General features: G+C 35.5%; 1 protein-coding gene across 1 annotated transcript in view; it reads left to right on the top strand.

The window, feature by feature from the left end:
- The window catches only part of CSPP1 (centrosome and spindle pole associated protein 1), a 163,427-nt gene that overhangs the window by 57,917 nt on the left and 80,407 nt on the right, over positions 1-25,103 (top strand). Inside the window, 7 exon segments of the mRNA XM_057498016.1 lie at positions 796-894; positions 2,058-2,128; positions 12,216-12,309; positions 13,329-13,386; positions 15,065-15,273; positions 17,378-17,499; positions 17,858-17,936. Of these exon segments, the coding sequence (XP_057353999.1) occupies positions 796-894; positions 2,058-2,128; positions 12,216-12,309; positions 13,329-13,386; positions 15,065-15,273; positions 17,378-17,499; positions 17,858-17,936 (732 nt within the window).

The following is a 25,103-nucleotide window of genomic DNA, read 5'->3' as shown; positions in this document are numbered from 1 at the left end:
AGCCTCTGTCATTTGCGTTTTTAGCTGCCATGGGTGGGGCTTCCCTCTGGCTGGCCTGATGCCAGTGCAGGGCTGCCCGTTTGCAACCCAGGTGCCGGCTGGCCTGGAGGAAGGTGCAGCATGGTGTGTATCACATTTGGGGGCTTTGGAGCTGCATAGCCAGCCAGGGGGATGGAGCACCTGAAGCTCGTGAAAGCTCCCAACCTGCTCGGAAGATTGTGCCTGGACAATTTTATCCACCTATTCTTTCTCCTAAGCTGTAAGCTCTGTGCAGTCCTTGCCCCTTTAGCTGCCCTCTCACTGTTAGAAAGTCTCTCAGACTGCCACCTTTCTTTTGTACCAGAGCAGCTGGATGTGGATCCATTTTCCACAAGTGGCTGGAATCTCAGTCTCTCCTGGTATTCTGCCTGTCTTAGCTTTCTGACCCCACTAATCTCCAGAGTACCATGCAATGTATGTTCATGCTCCCAGAGCAGATCGCCAGGGGTGGGCATTCAGCATTCCTAGGTGTCCACTCCCTCCCGCTCTGTTTCTCTTCCTCCTGCCATTGAGCTGGGGTTGGGGAAGGGCATGGGTCCCTCTGCATCATGGCTTTGGTACATTACCATGTTCCATGAGGTCTGTTCTTTTCTCCAAGTGTATTCAGTCTGATGCAGCCTTCTTTCCTGTTGTTCTTTTAGGATTAGTTGTATTAATTATATTTTTGTATTATGTGTGGTTTTGGGACCAGGCCTGTGTCTCACCTCTCATGGTGCCATCTTTAATCCTTTCACTATAAACCGATGTATTTTTAAGGATGTACAGGAACGGACGAGGGAATGTGCCTCCTATGGAATATGGTAGTGATGTCTCAGAACAGTCAAACATACGAATTTCATCTGCTGGAAATAAAAGGTATTGTATGTATGGTAAATTCTGCCCTTTAGCCATTACATGTGAAACAGCAACTGCTAAAACTGGCTTTTTGAAAAACTTAGAAAGGGTAGTATATTAACAGCCTTCCTTGTTAGTGAAATAGGAATCTATGGAAAAAATCAGTGAATGGAGAATTCTTGTAAGTTAAAATTTATAGTACTTTAAAGCATTATTTTGAAGAACAGGTTTTGATTATAAAACATGCCAGAGTGTTCTGAATAAGTCCCTATCATTATAGACCATACACATTTGTTTGAAATAATGAAAGGTGAAAAAAGCATTTAATGGACATAAAAGTCAATTTAAAATATTGTAGAGTTATGGGGGTGATGAAACTTTACTGGGAATAAATTGAAAATACTCCTGCAATGTGAGTTTTCCTTTCAAAACTTTGTTTTTGATACTCAGCTTATTGAATAGATGGCTTTCATGCTTTTTTTTTTTTTTTTTTTTTGCTTTTAGTTAAGTTACTCCTCATATATACTCTGTCATGTTGAAAAGAAAGGAAATAATTACATTTTCTACTCATGTTGTGTGTCTGTTTATAGTTATCGTTTTGGTGACTTTCTCATATCATACGTAAGGATAAATGGTTCTGAATGTGTGGTGTATAATGAGGATAATATTGTCATATGTCAGGAAAGGTGTCTCTTTTCTTTGAAAAAAAGTAATATATAAAGATGCTTGTGATAAGAGAATTCACTGTTTGGGGCCAAATTAAGTTCCTTTGAGGGAGTTTTCTTTTTTTCCTCTTATTCTTATCTTTCAAGGAAGGATATTTTCAGGATGATCTTTTCCAATTGTGTATGTAGGTATCACCTTTCTCTTCCTTTTTCGGACTTTATGTATGTATTCGTAGGTTCATTTTCCTTATGGGGACAACTGTTCTTGTGAAAGAGAGTATTATTGGGAATCTATGGAGCCAGTTAAGCAGTCTGAAGAAAAAGGTTATAGAGCTGAAATATATTGGAGTCCCACTGTGTTAAGAATTAAAATGTCATGATTTTACCCAAACTTTAAAAATATATAACCAGTACAGTGTTTATAGTACTTTGAAAGGCCAAGACACATAACTACATTTTATTCTAATTTTTGTTCCCTAAAAATTGTTTGGGTTCTAATTATTTTTGTTTTTGTTTCAGTGCTCAGGACAATGAGCCATCGAAATCTACTAACCAAGAGATCTGCAGTCCTTTTGCAGGGATGCTCTTCGGTACATACAAAACTTCAGTTGATGAGACTTCTGCAGAGTGTTTTATAAAAGGTCTTTAGTAGGCACTCAGTGTTGTAATTAATACTATTCTCACAATTGAAAACATTTATCTAGTGCTTACTTTGTGATAGATGCTATGCTAAGCATTTAACTTGTATAGCTATATGTATAATTTTAAAGCTAAATAACTTATTTAGTGACGACCTTTTGATAGATGATAAATGAAAATTTAATTTCAATTATAAGCTTCTAATTTCATAATTTATTTGCACTTTGTTGTAGTGTGGCTATTTCTTACATTCTGTGTGATGTGTGGTAGGTTTTTCTTCTTTCTTTATCCTGCTTCTTTAACTAGAACAAAACTGCCTTAATTTTTAGTAATTCTCTGAACTAAGTCTTTTTATTCTTTGGTAACATCCTTTCCCATGTTCTTCCATGTAATTTCTGAGAAGGTGTTTTGTTCAAATCATGTTCATAATCCAAATTGTCTGTTTTGTCAGAAATGAAGGTCATTGCTTATAAGCATGTTGATTTTCTGTATTAACTTGTTGGAATTTAATTTTAGAAACAGCCTTATTTCCTTTGTGTAACTTTAAATAGAAAAGTGGTCTATTCTTTGAGTAAAAACTATTTTTAAAATTACCTGAAATTTGGTTTCAGTGAAGTGTATAAGGAGATAGGATAACAGTTTACATTCATTCAGCCTAAAAGCAGTAATTTAAATCTTGGGTTCCCTGAAATGACTACACTAAGAGAATGGCAAAGTAGGGAGAATTTTATTTTAGTGTAATGTCTTTAAGTGAGAATTGACCAATGTAACCTATCTGTAGGTCAGAGTAAGGCTTCATTCTTATGATGTATCTTGTTAAACATGGTAAAAATTGGAGAAATGACTTTCTATGTTGAGAGCCTACCGACAAATATTTTTATTAATAAATGGATTACCCTGAAATTTTAAAGATGAATGGCATGAATTTATCATTAATGTAATCCAGGAATTATGGATGAGTATTTGGTGAGATGATGTATTATGGAACAAACCACTATAGTAATTTAATCCACTGATTAATCTCATGGTTGTGTTTTTCCTCCCTGGCCTTTGTTTGTATATACCCATAGGAAACTTGTTTCTCCAGTGGCAGCCCACTCTATCTTGAGGTGACTCTGATATAATTCTCATTTCAGTTGAACTGAAATATGTTTTCCTGTGATTTTTCCTCACAGACCTCATTTCTGGCTTATTGCTTTATTTTAGAAATTAAGACAATTGACTTCTTAGAGCAAAAATAACAATATATTGTGGGGTTTATGACAGAATCATGGTCTATTTAGAAATATGTTCTTAAATTTCTAAATACTTGGGGATTTTCCTGCTGTCTTTGTTATTGACTGCTTGTTTAATTCCCTTATGGTCTAAGACAATAAATTGTATAATTTCAATTATTTCAAGTTTGAAATTTTTAGATAAATTTTTATTGGCTCAGAATATAGTCTATCTTGGTGAATGTTTAGTGTGTGGTTGAATGTGCATTGTGTCGTTTTGAGTATAGTGGTTTAGAAATGTCAACTAAGTTGGTTGAATAGTGATATTCATGTCTTCTACATCTTTTTTTAATTTGATATCATTATCTACAATTACATGAGGAACATTATGTTTACTAGACTCTCCCCTTCACCAAGTACCCCCCCAACAAACCCCATTAGTCACTGTCCATCAGCGTAGTAAGATGCTGTAAAAACAATACTTGTCTTCTCTGTGTTGCACAGCCCTCCCTGTGCCCCACACACATTATACATGCTAATCGTAAGGCCAACTTTCTTCTTCACTCCCTCTTCTCCCTCTCTTCCCACCCATCCTCCCCAGTCCCTTTCCCTTTGGTAACTATTAGTCCATTCTTGGGTTCTGTGATTCTGCTGTTGTTTTGTTCCTTCAGTTTTTCCTTTGTTCTTATGTTCCACATATGAGTGAAATCATTTGGTAATTGTCTCTCTCTGCCTGGCTTATTTCACTGAGCATAATACCCTCTAACTTCATCCATGTTGTTGCAAATGTTAGGATTGGTTTTCTTCTTATGGCTGAATAATTTTCCATTGTGTATATGCACCACATCTTCTTTATCCATTCATCTACTGATGAACACTTAGTTTGCTTCCATTTCTTGGCTATTGTAAATAGTGCTATGATAAACATAGGGGTGCATCTGTCTTTTTCAAACTGGGCTGCTGTATTCTTAGGGTAAATTCCTAGAAGTGGGATTCATGGGTCAAATGGTATTTCTATTTTGAGCTTTTTGAGGAATCTCCATACTGCTTTCCACAATGGTTGAACTAATTTACATTCCCACCAGCAGTGTAGGAGGGTTCCCCTTTCTCCACAACCTCGCCAACATCTGTTGTTTGTATTTTGGATGGTGGCCATCCTTACTGGTGTGAGGTGATATCTCATTGTGGTTTTAATTTGCATTTCTCTGATGATTAGCGATGTGGAGCATCTTTTCATGTGTCTGTTGGCCATCTGAATTTGTTCTTTGGAGAACTGTCTGTTCAGCTCCTCTGCCCATTTTTTAATTGAATTATTCGCTTTTTGTTTGTTGAGGTGCGTGAGCTCTCTATATATTTTGGATGTCAACCTTTTATCGAATCTGTCATTTATGAATATATTCTCCCATACTGTAGGACGCCTTTTTGTTCTATTGATGGTGTCCTTTGCAGTACAGAAGCTTTTCAGCTTGATATAGTCCCACTTGTTCATTTTTGCTTTTGTTTCCCTTGCCCGGGGAGATATGTTCATGAAGAAGTTGCTCATTTTTATGACCAAGAGATTTTTGCCTATGTTTTTTTCTAAGAGTTTTATGGTTTTATGACTTACATTCAGGTCTTTGATCCATTTTGAATTTACTTTTGTGTATGGGGTTAGACAATGATCCAGTTTCATTCTCTTACATGTGGCTGTCCAGTTTTGCCAACACCAGCTTTTGAAGAGGCTGTCATTTCCCCGTTGTATGTCCATGGCTCCTTTATCATATATTAATTGATCATATATGTTAGGGTTAATGTCTGGAGACTCTGTTCTGTTCCACTGGCCTGTGGCTCTGTTCTTGCACCAGTACCAAACTGTCTTGATTACTGTGGCTTTGTAGTAGAGCTTGAAGTTGGGGAGCGAGATCTCCCCAGTGTTATTCTTCTTTCTTGGGATTGCTTTGGCTGTTTAGGGTCTTTGGTGGTTCCATATGAATTTTAGAACTATTTGTTCCAGTTTGTTGAAGCATGCTGTTGGTAATTTGATAGGGATAGCATTGAATCTGTATATTGCTTTGGGCAGGATGGCCATTTTGACAATATTTATTCTTCCTAGCCAAGAGCATGGGATGAGTTTCCATTTGTTAGTGTCCTCTTTAATTTCTCTTAAGAGTGTCTTGTAGTTTTCGGGGTATAGGTCTTTCGTTTCCTTGGTTAGGTTTATTCCTAGGTATTTTATTTTTTTTGATGCAATTGTGAATGAAATTGTTTTCCTGATTTCTCTATTACTTCATTGTTAGTGTATAGGAAAGCCACAGATTTCTGTGTATTAGTTTTGTGTCCTTCAACTTTGCTGTATTCCGATATTAGTTCTAGTAGTTTTGGAGTGGATTCTTTAGGGTTTTTTATGTACAATATCATGTCATCTGCAAATAGTGACAGTTTGACTTCTTCCTTACCAATCTGGATTCCTTGTATTTCTTCGTTTTGTCTGATTGCTGTGGCTAGGACCTCCAGTACTATGTTGAATCACAGTGGGGAGAGTGGGCATCCCTGTCTTGTTCCCAATCTTAGAGGAAAAGATTTCAGCTTCTCACTCTTCAGTGTGATGTTGGCTGTGGGTTTTTCATATATGCCTTTATTATGTTGAGGTACTTGCCCTGTATACCCATTTTGTTGAGAGTTTTTATCATGAGTGGATGTTGAATTTTGTTGAATGATTTTTCAGCATCTATGGAGATGATCATGTGATTTTTGTCCTTTTTGTTTATGTGGCGGATGATGTTGATGGAGTTTTGAAGGTTGTACCATCCTTGCATCACTGATCTGAATCCCACTTGATCATGGTGTATGATCCTCTTGATGTATTTTTGAATTCGGTTTGCTAATATTTTGTTAAGTATTTTTGCATCTATGTTCATCAGGGATATTGGTCTGCAATTTTCTTTTTTGGCAGGGTCTTTTCCTGGTTTTGGTATTAGGGTGTTGCTGGCTTCATAGAATGATTCTGGAAGTATTCTCTCTTACTGTATTTTTTGGAAAACTTTAAGGAAAATGGGTATTATGTCATCTCTGTATGTCTGATAAAACTCTGCGGTAAATCCATGTGACCCGGGAGTTTTGTTCTTGGTTAGTTTTTTGATTACTGCTTCAATTTCATTGCTGGTAATTGGTCTGTTTAGATTTTCTGTTTCTTCCTTGGTCAGTCTTGGAAAGTTGTATTTTTCTAGGAAGTTGTCCATTTCTTCTTGGTTTTCCAGCTTGTTAGCATATAGTTTTTTGTAGTATTCTCTGATAATTCTTTGTATTTCTTTGGGGTCTGTTGTGATTTTTCCTTTCTCGTTTCTGATTCTGTTGATGTGTGTTGATTCTCTTTTTCTCTTAATAAGTCTGGCTAGGGGCTTATCTATTTTGTTTATTTTCTCAAAGAACCAGCCCTTGGTTTCATTGATTTTTTTCTATTGTTTTATTCTTCTCAATTTTATTTATTTATTCTCTGATCTTTATTATGTCCCTCCTTCTGCTGACTTTAGGCCTCATTTGTTCTTCTTTTTCAATTTTGATAATTGTTTCTTTAGACTATTCATTTGGGATTGTTCTTTCTTCTTTAAATATGCTTGGATTGCTATATACTTTCCTCTTAAAACTACTTTTGCTGCGTCCCACAGAAGTTGGGGCTTTGTGTTGTTGCTGTTATTTGTTTCCATATATTGCTTGATCTCTATTTTGATTTGGTCGCTGATCCTTTGATTATTTAGGAGCATGTTTGTTAAGCCTCCATGTGTTTGTGAGCCTTTTTGCTTTCTTTGTACAATTTATTTCTAGTTTTATACCTTCGTGGTCGGAAAAGTTGGTTGGTAGGATTTAAATCTTTTTGAATTTAATGAGGCTCTTTTTGTGGCCTAATATGTGGTCTATTTTGGAGAATGTTCCATGTGCACTTGAGAAGAATGTGTTTCCTGTTGCTTTTGGGTGTAAAGTTCTGTAGATGTCTATTAGGTCCATCTGTTCTAGTGTGTTGTTCAGCGCCTCTGTGTCCTTCCTTATTTTCTGTCTGGTGGATCTATCCTTTGGAGTGAGTAGTGTGTTGAAGTCTCCTCAGAAGAATGCATTGCATTCTATTTCTTCCTTTAATTCTTTCAGTATTTCTTTCACATATGTTGGTGCTCATGTATTTGGTACATATATATTTATAATAGTTATATCCTCTTGTTGGATTGTCCACTTTATTATTATGTAATGTCCTCCTTTATCTCTTGTGAGTTTCTTTGTTTTGAAGTCTATTTTGTCTGATACTAGTACTGCAATACCTGCTTTTTTCTCCTTGCTGTTTGCGTGGACTATCTTTTTCCATCCCTTGACTTTTAGTCTGTGTATGTCTTAGGGTTTGAGGTAAGTTTCTTGTAAGCAGCATATAGATGGGTCTTTCTTTTTCATCCATTCTATTATTATGTGTCTTTTGATTGGTGCATTCAGTCCATTTACATTTAGAGTGATTATTGAAAGATATTTACTTATTGCCATTGCAGGCTTTAGGTTCGTGTTTACCAAAGGTTCAAGGTTAGCTTCTTTACTATCTTACTGTCTAATTTAACTCGCTTATTGAGCTATTATAAACACAGTCTGATGATTCTTTATTTCTCTCCCTTCTTATTCCTCCTCCTCCATTCTTTATTTGTTAGATGTTTTATTTTGTGCTCTTCTGTATTTCCTTTGACTGCTTTTGTGGGTTGTTGATGTTATTTTTTGCCTGTAGTTAGTATTTGATTGTTTCACTTTCTTTGCTGTGATTTTATTTTCTCTGGTGATATCTGTTTAGCTTTAGGAGTGCTTCCATCTAGGGAAGTCCCTCTAAAATATCCTGTAGAGTCGGTTTGTGGGAGGCAAATTCCCTCAACTTTTGCTAGTCTGGGAATTGTTTAATCCCTCCTTCATATTTAAATGATAATCGTGCTGGATACACTATTCTTTGTTCAAGGCCCTTCTGTTTTGTTGCATTACATATATCATGCCTTCTGGCCTGATAGTATATATTCTCTTCTGGCCTGTACGGTTTCTGTTGAGAAGTCTGATGATTAGCCTGATGGGTTTTCCTTTGTAGGTGACCTTTTTTCTCTCTCCGGCTGCCTTTAATACTCTGTCCTTGTCTTTGATCGTTGCCATTTTAATTATTATCTGTGTTGGTGTTGTCCTCCTTGGGTCCCTTATGTTGGGAGTTCTGTGTGCCTCCGTGGCCTGAGAGACTATTTCCTCCCCAGTTTGGGGAAGTTTTCAGCAATTATTTCTTCAAAGACACTTTGTATCCCTTTTTCTCTCTCTTCTTCTTCTGGTACTCCTATAATGCAGATATTGTTCCTTTTAGATTGGTCTCACGGTTCTTTTAATATTGTTTCATTCCTGGAGATCCTTTTATCTCTCTCTGCATCAGTTTCTCTGATTCCTGTTCTCTGATTTCTATTCCATTAATGGCCTCTTGAATCTCATCCATTCTGCTTTTAAGTCCGTTCAGAGATTGTTGTATTTCTGTACTCTCTTTTTATCCCTTGCATATTTCTCTGCAAGTCCATCAGCATGGTTATGACCTTTATTTTGAATTGTTTTTCAGGCAGATTGTTTAAATCTATCTCTCCAGGTTCCCTCTCAAGGGAGGATGTCTGTGTGATTCTGGTCTGGATCAGTTTCTTCTCCCTTTTCATGGCGATAGAGGTAGTTGTGGGCATATGGCATGTGTGTCAGCTGGGAGAACACAGTCCCTTTCCACCTGCTCCTGGCCTTCCTTTCCTGGGAGAACGGCAACCCCTAGCGGCTTGTGCTGTGCAGCTGTGTGCAGATGGGGGTCTCTGATTCTTGTTCGGGCTGCTGTGGAGTAAGCTCCACGCGGTTGCTGTAGGTGTGTTTGCTTTCAGGCTGCTGCTCCCCTATGGCGGGGCCGCCCTATAGGGGGAATGGGTGGGAGGCTCTTTATCACCATGAGGGGCTTCAGGGCTGTGCTGCTGCCCAGGGGTTAGGGCACCCAGAGCTCCCCGGGATTTCCAGCTGCTGGGTTTTGTGTGCGGGGACACTTCCGTCCAGCTGTGAGTCTCCTATCCCTTTAAGACTTTCAAAAAGAACTCACTTTTCTTTTGTTCCAGGGGTGCTGGCTGTGGGAATCTGCTCACAGGTTTTACTGTTCCATTTCCCTAGTATCCAGCACATCACGCACTGTATGTCTGCGCTCCTGGGTATTTAGCAGTCCTGGGCTCCCTCTCCCTCACTGCTCCAACTCCTCTGCTCCCACTGGGGAGCTGTGATGGTGGGCGTTCGGGTCCCACTGGTCCGCGGCTTGTATCTTACCCCTTTAGTGAGGAGCTGGGTTCTCGCAGGTGTAGATGTAGCCTTGCTGTTGTCCTGTATCTTCTGGTCCCTCTTTTAGGAATAATTGTATTTGTTGTATTTTCAAAAATATATATGCTTTTGGGAGGAGATTTTCTCAGTCCTACTCACACTGCCATCTTGGCTCCTCCCTCCTTAGTTACTATTTTCATTTAAATGTTTGCATGGTTATGGTAGCTATTTTAACATCTTTTCCCATCTTCACTGTGTGATTTTTTTTTTCTATTAACTAACTTTTCTAAAGATTATAGGTCACTGTATTATCACAGATGAGCACAAATTTAGTAGCTCAAAATATCCCATATTATCTCACAGTTTCAGAGGGCATAGAGTTTAGGTGGGTTCTCTGCTCAAGTGTCACAAGGCTGTAATCAAGGTGTCAGCCAGGCTGTTTTTTCATCTGGATGCTTTACTGGATAAGAATCTATTTTTAAGCCCATTCATATTGTTGGCATACTTCATTTCCTGATGGCTGTATTCCTAAGGGCCCTGGCTTCTCATAGGATGTTGGCAGGAGACTGCCCTTGCTTCCTGGAGGGTATCTGCTGTTTCTTGCCACTCAGGCTTCTCTACCATGGTTGTTCAGTTTATCATGCCAGCCAGGAGATTACCAGTGAGTACATCAGGCTCACCTTAGATAATGTCTCTTGATTAGTTCAGAATTGATTTTGTACCTTAGTTAGATTTGCAAATTCCTTTTACCTTTGCCATATTCTGTTGGCTAGAAGCCAGTCATAGGGCCTGCCCACACTCAAGGGGAGGGTTTATACAGGGACTCAGCACCAGAAGGCAGGGAACATAGATCTGAGAATTTTGCCTACCACCGTCACATTTTTAATGTTACTTAAGAACCAGTCTTTTTGAGGCCTTATTTTAAGTATAGTTATGGACATCTAGAGTAGCCTTCCTCCTGTGGATAGTTCAGCTCTACAGAGTAACCTTTCTGAGGGTGTTTCCAAAATACCTGGAGGGCTCACCAGGGACTCCACTCTAGTTGGCTGGAGTCTTTCCACTTTGTTTGAAGACATCTGAGAATTGTGCAGTTTGTGCACCTTCCATGTTTTTTGCCCAGTCTGATGTATTCAGTCTGTGCAAGTAAGACTAGTGCACAGTAAAGTTTGAAGAAACCCCTTGACAGATTTCTAAAGCTCTTTATGGATCCTTTTGGATCTTTGCCTAAACTTCCAGCCATTTTATTAGCCTTTGTGGATTTTGGTCTTTATCTGCCCAGTTTGACTTTGGTTTCTCCTTCCCTGTACCGGCACTCTGGATACTGCATTCAGGCAGAAATAGTAGTGCTGAAAGGGCTAACTTCATTTATTCAGGTGTTACAGTCCTTTGCTGTCTGTTGTTCAGTGTCTGAAAAACAGTTACTTCCTAATCTGCCTAGTTTTATTACCTTTTTTATGGTGAGAGGTTAAGTTCTATGCTTCTTGCTCCATATGATCAGAAGCACAGTGGATTTATCTACTTTGATTATAAAACATTATTATTAACCTTAATGTAAGTCCTGTTATCCCTGTGGGAACCTCAGTATTGCTGATATCTGTGCTTACTGGATAAATTCAGTTGCTGTATGTCCACTGAAGGTTGGTAGACTAATAGTTAAGACAGTAGAGAAATCACTGGTTCAGTTGCATTTTTGATATCCTGTGATTTGTGGTATTGCAGATCATACATACCTAAATTAAGAGGTTATTTTGTGTCATTAACATATGCAATAATAATGATCTTCTGTTAATCCAAAATGTTTGCACAACTGGATTTTTACATAAATGAGGTCAGGATGAGAGGTTTATATTTTTCTTCCATAGAATTAAGGTAACCATGGGAGTTTTTGGAGCAGGGTACCAGTATGATAAGATAGTTAATCTTACATAAGTGTGCTAGATATATTGGAGTAGGGAGAGGTGGAGTTCTGGAGACTAGCTAGGAGGTTACTGCTGTAATCCAGGAGAAGTGTCGAGAGTTTCTGCCTAAGGATAAAAGCCAGGAGAATAGAAAAGAGGGTTCATATATAAAGTGGGTAAGAGAGGATAAGCAATCAAAGCTCGATTATTAGGCCATTACCAGAAAACAGAGGGGCATTTGCTTTTGAGATTTTCATTTTGGATGCACTTGTTTATTTACAGGCTTCTGGGAGATACTAGTAGAGCTATTATCCCAATTACTGGAAAAATGGAGATGAGGATAGAGTATTCTCTTATTTGAAAATAACTAACTCAAATAAGTTGTTGACTAACTGTAGAAATTTGGGAAATATTAATGTGTCTTGTGTTTGACCGCTAGTAGATACTCATAAATTATGAAACTAGTTTGAAGAGGTTAATGATGAAAAATAGGATTTTACCTTCTGTATTTCCTACATATGCAGTAATTACTCTGTTGTAATTTAAAATTGAGGTTCTTAAAGTTAAGAGTTAAGAGTTGCACAGTTCAAGAATTAAGACTGTATTATTTTCTTACCACTTTCTAGGAGGTGAAGATCGAGAACTTATTCAGAGAAGGAAACAGCAATATAGACTAGAACTATTGGAACAAATGGCTGAACAACAGAATAACAAGAGACGGTAATGAAAGGTTTGCATTTTTAAAAGATGTTTTGAATTTAATATGCAGTTGTGTAAAATGCCATAGTGGTAACTATGACATAGTGAAATAAGATATTTTTCCTAAGTTGATTTTGTATTTGTAAAGCACTTCTATTTCAATCTCCACATTGTTAGTCAGCCAAGGTAATCAAATAGTATGAATGTGTTCATTTTCTTTGTCATAGGTAATAAGTGAGACTATGTATATATCCTGTAGCAGGCCTTTTACACATCCCTTCATTGATTTCTACAGTTTTTGGCTTAGGGTAGTATTTAATGTTACCTATATGCCCACTATATTATATCATATATAATAACAAATGTAGAATAAAAGTATTTTGTCTTAGAATAATGTGAAATGGTAAGCTCACATAAATATGCGATATAAAAATAATCATGATAAATCCATAGATTTTATACTGTATATAGTCTTAAGAGTTTGTAATCTTTTTTGTAGAAATAAACTCTGAAATATTGATTAGTTTAAAATTATCAATAGATATCTTCGTCCTAAAGAATTTGAGACCTGTCATCTTTTAGTTTTACCTTTTTTCCTCTTAGAGGAAGGCAATATTTGCTATTAGCCATCGCCCAGCATTTTCTTAAAAACTCTTATTAGGAAGTATGATACTAATTTTTAATTTTTTTCCCTTCTTTTTAGGATACTGAAAATATACTTATACCCTAAAAGAAGCTTTTTATTTGTTTCACAATGTAAAGATTTTGTTTTACTTTATACTTCATTCTGTGTGAACTGCCTGCCTAGGTGTTAAAGTACCCAAGGCACTGGTTGAGAGATACTTATTCCAAGGCAGTTTATATGTGAATTCTAGATTATTTTGCACCAATTCAGCAAATTTAGTTTTCAGAGTCATTTAATGGAATTATTTGTTTTTGGAGATGTCATTACTTGGACCTTCTGTGTAAGTTTGTTCAGTAATAATTACGATTTTGATAGTGTTTAACTTTTTAATACATAAAACTTTAATTTTGTTCAGAGAAAAAGATTTGGAGCTCAGGGTTGCAGCTTCTGGAGCACAAGACCCTGAGAAATCGGTAAGGGTTCCTAGCATCTTTTAATGTTTAATCTTTCATTCACATAGGCCGCAAATGTGGTAGTAGGTGGAGATAGAGGATATTGGGTAAAATGTAAGAATAGACCAATTTGAATAGTAATAAACTAAATCCAGTTCTCATAGAATTTGAGTCCTATTACTTGTTTATTTCTCTAAGATATTTCCTTTTTCATAGTACATCATTTTTTAGATCTTTTTAAATTAGTCCGTTCTACTTTGTTCACATGTACTACTCCAAAACAATTTAATATACAGTAGATGTTAATATTTTTCTTAAGTATTGACCACTTTTCTTATATTAGAGTGATTTCCAGAAAAACTGAAATCTTTAAGCATTTTAGTAATTTTTATTTAATGTAAATTTAGAGGTATAATAATCTTATTTTTACTTTAATTTTGCAATTCTCATCAATAAGTGGAATGAATTACTCACATCATTGCAGTTATGTAAGGAGAAGGTAATAATTAATTGCTCTTCTCAAAATGCCCTTTTTCTGTAGTTGGATATATGGAATCTATTTGCTAAGGCAAGTTTTTGTTTTATCTTTGAATGATTAAGAAACTTTAATTTCATTAAAAAGTTCATTCTTAAGGAGAATACAGTAACTTAAAATTACTCATCTGTACACAACTTTTATTTACTCTCATTTTTGCTAAATATATCCTGTGGGTTATCCATTTAAAAAAGTTTAATACTGCACCCGCATCACTCCCAATGTGGTTTTTGATTGAACATAGAATAAAACTTTTGGTTAATCTGAGAAGTCATTCCTGGGGAATTAAATATTGTGGGGTAACAAAGGATAAATTCCAAAGCTAAATGTATTTTTCTCTATCAATAAATACCATTGAAATAGTTTCATAATAAAAAACTTACAAAATCTTGAACTTTTTAATGTAATATGGTGGCATGTTAAAACTTTGAGATTTGTAGTTTCATTAGTGTTTGAAAGACTTTATTTATAATTGAATGAAACAAGCTTTAGAGTGTTGTTGCTTCATGAGACTAAATAAATAAAAATACTAGACATAATAGACCATTATTTACTTTTGATGTTCAAATCTTAGAAAAGGACATATAAATGATATTCTAGAGCAGGGGTTGGCAAATTATAGCTTGTGGCCAAATGTAGTTACTTCGTTTTTAAAAATAAAGTTTTATTGCAGTACACCCTTGCTCATTTGTTTACATATTGTATGGGGCTATTTTACTATAACACTATGGTTAAGTTGAATAGTTGTGAAGAGACCACATGGCTTGCAAAGCTTGCTATATTTACCATCTGGCTCTTTACAGAAAATGTTTACTGACTATTCTAGAGAATACTTTATGTTAGAAATTGCAATTGGGTAGAAAAGCAGCATAGCATTGTAATATAGAGAGGTTTATATTTAGAGTTAATATCTGGTGCTAGTCTTGGCTTGATTATTTTATTAATAGTGAGGACCTTAATGATGTATGTACTTAGGGAGCCTCAATTACCCCATTGATAAAATTAGGCTTAGATCTTCAAAATATTTGATAGCTGTAAAATTCTGTTATTCTGTGACTAACTTAAGTACCTGTTTGGCAGTCAGGGATAAAGGGTCTTTTGAGGTCCCTTCCACCTTTAGATTTATGGTTATATGTAACAAACAGATTTTTTTCTTTATTTTAGCCTGATAGACTAAAGCAGTTTAGTGTGGCACCAAGACACTTTGAAGAGATGATACCACCTGAAAGACCCAGAGTAGCTTACCAGACACCTCTCCCTCCTTTATCTGCCCCATCTGTCCCACCCATCCCACCAGTTCACTCCATCCCATCTCAAAATGAAGATTTGCACAATGGACTCATCAGCACCCTTGGTGAAATGGTGCCTCCCAGGTGCTTGTTTAAAATGTTTTGTGTTTCGGCATTAGGTATGGTATAATTATATCTTACGGTTTAAAAGGATTTGCTGAAGCAGGTAATATTATCCTTCAGAGATTTTTGTACAACTAAAGGCTTTTGTCAAATAATTTCTCTTGAAATTTGTTTGTTAAGTCTCTTCTCTGTTATTATAAAAACAAGGGAAATCCTTATGACATTCTTCTTTTGTTTCAAAGATGCTTTAATATTTTTAGAATGAACAAGTAAGTACATTTAGTGCTTCATTTTTGGTCGTATTTTAGAATATCTATTTTTAATATATTTTAACTTATAAAAGCCACATATTTTCTTCAGTTCTCTAATTTCCACTTGGCAAACATTGAATACTTTCTTCAGTTTATGCAGAAAAAGTTTCTAATGTTACTCTTTTACATATATTACTTTAACTTCTGTTCCCTTCAACTCTTTTTCTCTAATTCCTTATTGGCCATGCAGCTCAAAATACCTGAAATAAAAAATGTTGAGATTATAAAATCTGTAATTTAGATGTTAGAGTAAGGATTTGAATTCTGTAGGTAAAAGGCATCATGCTATGTTAGACTCTACATAAAGAAAACCTGTTACTAGCATTGATATTTTCTTTGTTATACTTTCTTCTGTCAATAGAACTGGACCTTATTTTTTGCATGCTGTTAATGTATTAATTATTGGAGTGTATTTTAATCAGGCATTTTTCTTTGTTAATGTTGATATTTTCTGGGCTATACTTTCTTTCAATAAGACTTAGTCTTTTATTTATTGCTAACAATTGTAGGATTGTGTTTACTGTATTTATCATGTCTTGTTTATTTCATCTAATGGCTTCCTGACTCCAAAGACTCTGTGGGATTGAAATTACAGTGTATGACATCATGGTCTCAGTATTGATTTAAGAATGAAAATGATTGTCCTCACTATATAGATTTGGGCAAACCTTCATTGAACTTTGATTTTCTTTGTAAAAGTGGAATAGTAATAATTTTTCTGATCTACAATTACAGGGTTGTTATGGGGATTAAATCTTACATAAATCTCTAAAAATTTAAGATTTAATGACAGTTCCCTTTCATAGCAGTTTTTTTTTCTACTGCTTTGTTATTATGGAGTGAAAACAGGTGAGACACACTGAGTATCTAGCAAATATAAAAAACATGCATGACTAAAGAGAACTTCTTAGCTATTCAGAATTATTTTGAAGTATACACAATGGAGGACCTATTAAGATACATTTTGAAATGAAATATTCAAGGATTCCCCCCTTCTCTTTCATCTTTTATCTTCTCTCTTCATCTGTTCATCTAAAGGAATTTGCTTTTTCCATTTTTATTATTGGAAAATACGGACTTGGTGGAAAGAAAGATATTTCCTAATCAGCAATGAAGTGCCAAAGTAGAGGGTTTAGAAATTTTAACTTTATGAAATACTAAACATGTCAAGACTTCTCTGTTGTTATTTAAGTGGTTTCCGTTTCGTATTATAGCTGACTTCCTTTGAAAGAACAATATATTTTTAGAGTTAAAAAGTAACACCCTTTCCCCCTAATCAAATGGAACCACGTGAATCCTGTTTTGTACCTCTTTCTGTCCTTATCCTTCCTCTCTGCCGTTCACTCACTCTAGCAACATGTCTAAATCACTGCCTTTTCTAGAAAGCCTTCTTTAAACTTTCTTCCTTTCCCCTATGTGATTTGAATGTCCCTCTTCCATGTTCCTATAGTACCCATCGTCTACTTGTGTTGTTTTATTTACTGTACTTTGTTGTAATTGTCTGTTAATTTCTGTATTATTCCTGAGGGACAGGGACCATGTTTGTTCAATAATGGCATATAGTAACTAATTAGATATTAATTCATTGAATATATCCAAGGCATTTGTCTATGTAAGTGCTGTACCTTAATTTCTGAAACTTTGTCATATTTTTTGCTTTTGAGTCATAATTTTTGGGAATAGATTGAAGCAAGATGGTGGCTTTTTGTAATGAAGCAGTGTGATTTTCAGTAACATTTTTTGCAAAAATAATATGTTCATTTAAGAAGAATTTGCAATGAATATGAGAATTTTCCAATCTTCTTTTGATGTAGGGTTGCATCTCTGCCTCCACCTCCCCTACTACCACCTTTGGCTACTAACTATCGAACTCCTTATGATGATGCATACTATTTTTATGGGGCCAGGAATACTTTGGATCCCAGTCTTGCTTACTGTAAGTTATCAATAGGGTAAACTTTTATTTCCAGTGTTACAGCCAGGAAAATTGGTTTTTTGGCAAGTAAAAATATATAAATGAGAAAAGCACACCTTTACTTAATTCAAATAATACTTATTGAGTTAATAAATGCTATATTTTAAAACTCAGTCATAGCACATAGTTATTTCCTTTTTCATCTAGCTTTAAGAAATACTATTTTGGGTTTTCTTGTATTATTTTTTGCTAACTATACTAACCCATAAGGAAATAAGAATTTTGCCTAAAGTAACATTTTCAGTATGTGACTTTTCCCTTAGGGATAAAAGTTTATTAAATAGATAGTCTGAAATAAATGTGTTTGTTTTCTTCTAAGATGATTCAGGAATGATGGAAATAAAGCCTGCAGCTTATGTTAGTGTTCCTGTCACCCACCAGCCAGCACAACCTATTATGTAAGTTGTTAGTTAAAATAATAATTTCTTTTAAGATTAATTTGTCTTCCATAGAACCTGTATTATTCAACTCCTGTTTATCTTCAGAGCAGATAGAACTTATTTGAATATTTTCCACTATTATATAACCAGTATGTTGAAAGTAGTTTTTAAGTCAGTGTTTCATAGAAAGCACATTTTAAAATTAAGAATAACCTCAGTTACTCTCAGTAGAAAAGTCATGCATGCTTATTATTGATAAAGAAAGAATATAAACAAGCATATGCAAAAGTTGAAATCACCTAAAACCTCATTCATCCAGAGATAGACATATCTAAATATTCAACTAGGAATACTATCTATGAACTCATAAAATGTATACACAACACACACCAAAATGATATTATATTGTATATATTCCATAACCTGCTTTAAAAAGTAATAGTATATTATAAACATTTTTCCATATTAGTAAATATACTTTAGAGTATCTTTTTAGAATTAAACTTTTTATTTAGGGATCATTGTAGATTCCCATGGTAGAATTGTAAGAAATAGAGACATCTTGTGTACGATTTACCTACTTTCCTCCCAATGCTAGCATCTTGGGAAACTGATACAGTATCAGTAAGTGATATTGAATACAGTCAAGATACAGAACACTTCCATCATCACCAGGATCTATTATGGTGTCCTTTCATAGCTATACCTGCTTCCTTCCTGCCCCTGGTCACTGGCAGAAACTAACCTGTTCTTCATTTCTATGATATTTTAAGAATGTTATATAAATGGAATAATATAGTATGTAACTTTTTGGGGTTCTCTGGAGAATCATACAGGTTATTGCATGTATAAACTGTTCTTATTGTTGATTAGCATTTCATGGTATGTATACTGCATTCACTTGTTAAAGGACATCCAAGTTAATAGAGTTACGGTAAACATTTGTGTACAGGATTTTGTGTGAGCATAATCTTCCATCTCTTTGGGATAATTGCCCAAGAGTATTAATTTTGAGTTATATGGTAGTTACAGGTTTAGGTTTGTAAGACACTGATAAACTGTTTTCAGAGATACTGTACCATTTTACATTTGTATCAACAATGTATTACAAATATGGTTTCTTCACATCTTCACCAGCATTTGGTGTTTTCACTTTTGCTTGTGCCATTCTGATAGGTGTGTAGTGATACATCATTGGGGTTTTAATATACATTTCCTTGATAATGATGCTGTACATCTTTCATGTATTTATTTGCCATCTATAAATCTTTTGGTGAAATGCCTCTTGATGTCTTTTGCACATTTCTAGTCAGTTCTTTTTTTTTTTTTACTACTCATTTTGAGTACTCTTTATATGTCCTAAATACTAGTTCTTTGTCAGATATGTGGTTTCCAAATATTTTCTCTCAGTTTAAAGCTTATCTTTTCATCCATTTAGTGGGGTTTTTCACAGAGCAAAAATTTAAATTCTTATCAAATCCAGTTTATCAGTTTTTCATTTTATGGCTCATGCTTTCAGTAAAAGTCTAAATACTCATTTCCTAGCTCTAGATCCCAAAGATTTTCTCCTGTTTTTCTTTTTTCCCCCTAAAAGTTTTTTAGTTTTACATTTAAGCCTGTTCCCATCTTGAGTTTATTTTTGGTTAAGATGTGAGACTTAGATTAAGGGCCTTTTTTTTTTTTTTAATGGGTATCCAGTGGCTCCAAGCACCATTTGTTGACAAGATAATTCTTCTATTGAATTGCTTTTGCACTTTTTAAGAAATTTGTTGGACATGTTTGTATGGGTCTGTTTCTGGGATTCTCTCTTCCATTCATCTACGTATGTGGCTTTCCTTCAGCCAGTAGCACTTAATTATTGTAGAACTGAGGTAAGTTTTGAAATTGGGAAATGTGAGTTATCCAAAAAGTTTTTCTATTCCTAAGTTGTTTTGCTGTTCTAGATCCTTTGCCACTCATGTGAATTTTAGGACCATCTTGTCAATTTCTGTAAAATGGCAGTTGAGATTTTGATAAGAGATTTTGTGGAATGTGTAGATCTGCTTAAGTATTACCATCTTAATATTTTTTTCAACTTTTTTTATAGCTGAATAATATTCCATTGTGTATACACCATAAATTGTTAATCCATTCATCAGCCAGTGGACATTTGGGTTGTTTCCATTTTTTGACTAAAATAATGCTGCTGTGAACATTGGTGTACACATTTTGTGTGAATATAAGTTTTCAATTCTTCTGAGTATATACTTAGTAGTAGAATTGGTAACTCTATATTTAACTTTTTGAGGAACTGTTTTCCATAGCAGCTGCATTGTTTTACATTCCCATCAGCAATGAGATGAGGGTTCTAATTTCTTCATATTCTCACCAACACTTTTTATTTTCAGATTTTAAAAAGTTATAGCTATCTTCATGGGTATGGAGTAGTATCTCATTGTGGATTTCATTTGCATATCTCTCAGCACTAATGATACTGAGCTTCTATCTATGGGTCTACTAGCCATTTGCACATTTATTTAGAGAAATGTCAAACCAAAGCATTGGTCCTTTAAAAAATTGGGTTACTTATCTTTTTTATTATTGAGTTGTAGGAGTCCTTTACACATTGTAGATATTAAGTCCCTTATCACATAAATGATTTGTAATACTTTTCTCTCATATTGTGGTATGTCATTTCGCTTTCTTTACAGTGTCCTTTGAAACACAAGTTTTTAATTTAGAAGTTCAATTTTTCTTTGATTGCTTGTGCTCTTTTTGTTATCACAACCAGAAACTTAGTCTGAAGTCATGAAGAATTACTTAAAAAAATTTTTTTTATTAAGGTATTATTGATATACATACACTCTTATGAAGGTTTCACATGAAAAAACAATGTGGTTACTACATTTACCCATATTATCACGTCCCCACCCATACCCCAATGCAGTCACTGTCCATCAGTGTAGTAAGATGCCACAGAGTCACTACTTGTCTTCTCTGTGCAGCACTGTTTTCCCCGTGATCCCCCACACCATGTGTACAAAACGTAATACCCCTCAATCCCCTTCTCCCTCCCTCCCAACCTGCCCGCACCCCACCCCTTTGGTAAGCACTAGTGCCTTCTTGGAGTCTGTGAGTCTGCTGCTATTTTGCTCCTTCAATTTTGCTTCGTTGTTATACTCCACAAATGAGGGAAATCATTTGGCACTTGTCTTTCTCTGCCTGGCTTATTTCACTGAGCGTAATATCCTCCAGCTCCATCATGTTGTTGCAAATGGTAGGGATTTGTTTCTTTCTTATGGCTGAATAGTATTCCATTGTGTATATGTACCACATCTTCTTTATCCATTCATCTACTGATGGACACTCAGGTTGCTGCCATATCTTGGCTATTGTAAATAGTGCTGCGATAAACATAGGGGTGCATATGTCTTTTTGAGTCACAGAAGTTGTAATCTTTGGGTAAATTCCAAGGAGTGGGATTCCTGGATCAAATGGTATTTCTATTTTTAGTTTTCGAGGAAACTCCACATTGCTTTCTACAATGGTTGAACTAACTTACATTCCCACCAGCAGTGTAGGAGGGTTCCCCTTTCTCCACATTCTTGCCATCATTTGTTGTTCTTAGTCTTTTTGATGCTGGCCATCCTTACTGGTGTGAGGCAATATCTCCCTGTGGCTTTAATTTGCATTTCCCTGATGATTAGTCATGTGGAGCACCTTTTCATGTGTCTGTTGGCCATCTGAAGTTCTTCTTCGGAGAACTGTCTCTTCATATCCTCTGCCCATTATTTAATCAGGTTATTTGCTTTTTGGGTGTTGAGGCATGTGAGTTCTTTACATATTTTGGGTGTCAACCCCTTGTTGGATGTGTCATTTACAAATATATTCTCCCAAACTGTAGGGTGCCTTTTTGTTCTGTTGATGGTGTCCTTTGCCATACAGAAACATTTTAGTTTGATGTAGTCCCATGTGTTCATTTTTGCTTTTGTTTCCCTCACTCAAGGAGATGCATTCAGGAAGAAGTTGCTCATGCTAATATTTTATGTTGTCTTCTAAGAGTTTTATGGTTTCATGACTTACATTCACATCTTTGATCCATCTCGAGTTTACTTTTGTGTATGGGGTTAAACAATAATCGAGTTTCATTCTCTTGCATGTAGCTGTCCAGTTTTGCCAACACCAGTTGTTGAAGAGGCTGCCATTTCCCCATTGTATGTCCGTGGCTCCTTTATCGTGTATTAATTGACCATATATGATTGTGTTTATATCTGGGCTCTCTAGTCTGTTCCATTGGTCTGTGGTTCTGTTCTTGTGCCAGTATCAAATTGTCTTGATTACTGTGGATTTGTAGTAGAGCTTGAAGTTGGGGAGCATAATCCCCCAGCTTTATTCTCTGTCTTCTTAGGATTGCTTTGGCTATTCGGGGTCTTTTGTGATTCCATATGAATTTTAGAATGATATGCTCTATTTTACTGAAGAATGTTGTTGGTATTTTAATAGGAATTGCATTGAATTTGTAGATTGCTTTAGGCAGGATGGCCATTTTGACAATATTGATTCTTCCTATCCATGAGCATGGGATGTGTTTCCATTTATTGGTATCTTCTTTAATTTCTCTCCTGAGGGTCTTGTCATTTTCAGAGTATAGGTCTTTCACTTCCTTCAGTAGGTTTATTCCTAGGTATTTTATTCTTTTTGATACAACTGTAAATGGAATTGTTTTCCTGATATCTCTTTATGCTAGTTCATAGTTAGTGTATAGGAAAGCAACTGGTTTCTGTGTATTAATTTTGTATCCTGCAACTTTCCTGAATTCAGATATTAGATCTAGTAGTTTTGGAGTAGATTCTTTAGGGTTTTTTGGTACAATATCATGTCATCTGCAAACGGGGACGGTTTAACTTCTTCCTTGCCAACTGGATGCATTTTATTTCTGTGTGTTTTCTGATTGTCATGGCAAGGACCTCCAGAACGATGTTGAATAAAAGTGAGGAGAGTGGGCATCCTTGTCTTGTTTTCGATCTTAAGTGATAGGCTTTCAGCTTCTCACTGTTAAGTATGATGTTTGCTGTGGGTTCTTCATATATGGCCTTTTTTATGTTGAGGTACTTGCCCTCTATACCCATTTTGTTGAGTTTTTATCATGAATGGATGTTGAATTTTGTCAGATGCTTTTTCGGCATCTATGGAGATGATCCTGTGATTTCTTCCTTTTTGTTGAGGTGATGGATGATGTTGATGGATTTTTCTAATATAGTATCATCCTTGCATCCCTGGAATAAATCCTACATGACCATGGTGGATGATTTCTTTCGTGTATTTTTGCATTCAGTTTGCTAATATTCTGTTGAGTATTTTTGAGTCTGTGTTTATCAGGGATATTGGTCTGTAATTTTATTTTTTTGTGGTGTTTTTGCCTGGTTTTGGTATTAGAGTTATGCTGGCCTTGTAGAATGAGTGTGTGAGTATTCCCTCCTCTTCTACTTTTTGGAAAACTATAAGGAGCATGGGTATTAGGTCTTCACTAAATGTTTGTTAAAATTCAGCGGTGAAACCATCCAGTCCAGGAGTTTTGTTCTTAGGTAGTTTTTTGATTACCAATTCAATTTTGTTGCTGCTAATTGGTCTGTTCAGATTGTCTGTTTCTTCCTTGGTCAGCCTTGGAAGGTTGTATTTTTCTAGAAAGTTGTCCATTTCTTCTAGGTTATCCAGTTTGTTAGAATATAATTTTTCATAGTAGTCTTTGGTAATTCTTTGTATTTCTGTGATGTCGGTAGTGGTTTTTTCTTTCTCATTTCTGTTTCTGTTTAGATGTGTAGACTCTCTTTTTTTCTTGATAAGTCTGGCTAGGGGTTTATCTATTTTGTTTATTTTCTCATAGAACCAGCTCCTGCTTTCATTGATTCTTTCTATTTTATTCTTCTCAATTTTATTTATTTTTGCTCTAACCTTTATTATGACCCTGCTCCTACTGACTTCGGGCCTCATTTGTTATTCTTTTTTTAGTTTCATTAATTGTAAGTTTAGACTGTTCATTTGGGATTGTTCTTCTTTCCTGAGGTAGGCCTGTATTACAATATACTTCCCTCTTAGCACGGCCTTTGCTGCATCCCGCAGATATTGCTGTGTTGAATTATTGTTGTCATTTGTCTCCAAATATTGCTTGGTCTCTGTTTTTATTTGGTCATTGATCCATTGATCATTTAGGAGCATGTTTTTAAGCCACCATGTGTTTGTGGGCTTTTTCATTTTCTTAGTGTAATTTATTTTTAGTTTTATACCTTTGTGATCTGAGAAGCTTATTGGTACAATTTCAATCTTTTTGAATTTACTGAGGCTCTTTTTGTGGTCTAGTATATGATATATTCTTGAAAAATTTCCATGTGTACTTGAGAAGAATGTATATCCTGTTGCTTTGGATGGAGTGTTCTGTAGATGTCCATTAGGTCCATCTATTCTAATACGTTGTTCAGTGCCTCTGTCTCCTTACTTATTTTCTGTCTTGTCAATCTGTCCTTTGCATTGATTGGTGTGTTGAAGTCTCCTAAAATGAATGTACTGCATTCTATTTTCCCCTTTAATTCTGTTAGTATGTGTTTCACATATGTAGGTGATCTTGTGTTGGGGGCTTAGATATTTATATAGTTATATCCTCTTGTTGGACTGATCCCTTTACCATTGTGTAATGTCCTTTTATGTCTGTTGTTACTTTCTTTGTTTTCAAGACTATTTTGTCTGATACAAGTACTGCAACTCCTGCTTTTTTATTCCTATTAGTTGCATGAAATAATTTTTTCCATCCCTTTACTTTTAGTCTATGTACGCCTTTGGGTTTGACATGCATCTATTGTAGGCAGCATATAGACGGGTCTTGTGTTTTTATCCATTCATTGATTCTGTGTCTTTTGATTGGTGCATTCAGACCATTTACATTTAGGGTGATTGTCAATAGGTATGTACTTATTGCCATTGCAGACTTTAGATTCATGGTCACCGAAGGTTCAAGGGTTATTCCTTTACTATCTAACAGTCTAATTTAAGTCACTTAGTATGCTATTACAAACACAACCTGTAGGTTCTTTTTTTCTCCTGTTTCTTCCTCCTCCATTCTTTATATATTGGGTATCATATTCTGTATTCTTTGTCTATCCCTTGATTGACTTTGGGGGTCATTGATTCGAGTTTGAATCTGCATAGTAATTA

Source organism: Manis pentadactyla, chromosome 3, assembly GCF_030020395.1.
Source record: "Manis pentadactyla isolate mManPen7 chromosome 3, mManPen7.hap1, whole genome shotgun sequence".
Lineage (NCBI taxonomy): Eukaryota > Metazoa > Chordata > Mammalia > Pholidota > Manidae > Manis > Manis pentadactyla.
This window is presented reverse-complemented; position numbering and strand designations above follow the sequence as displayed.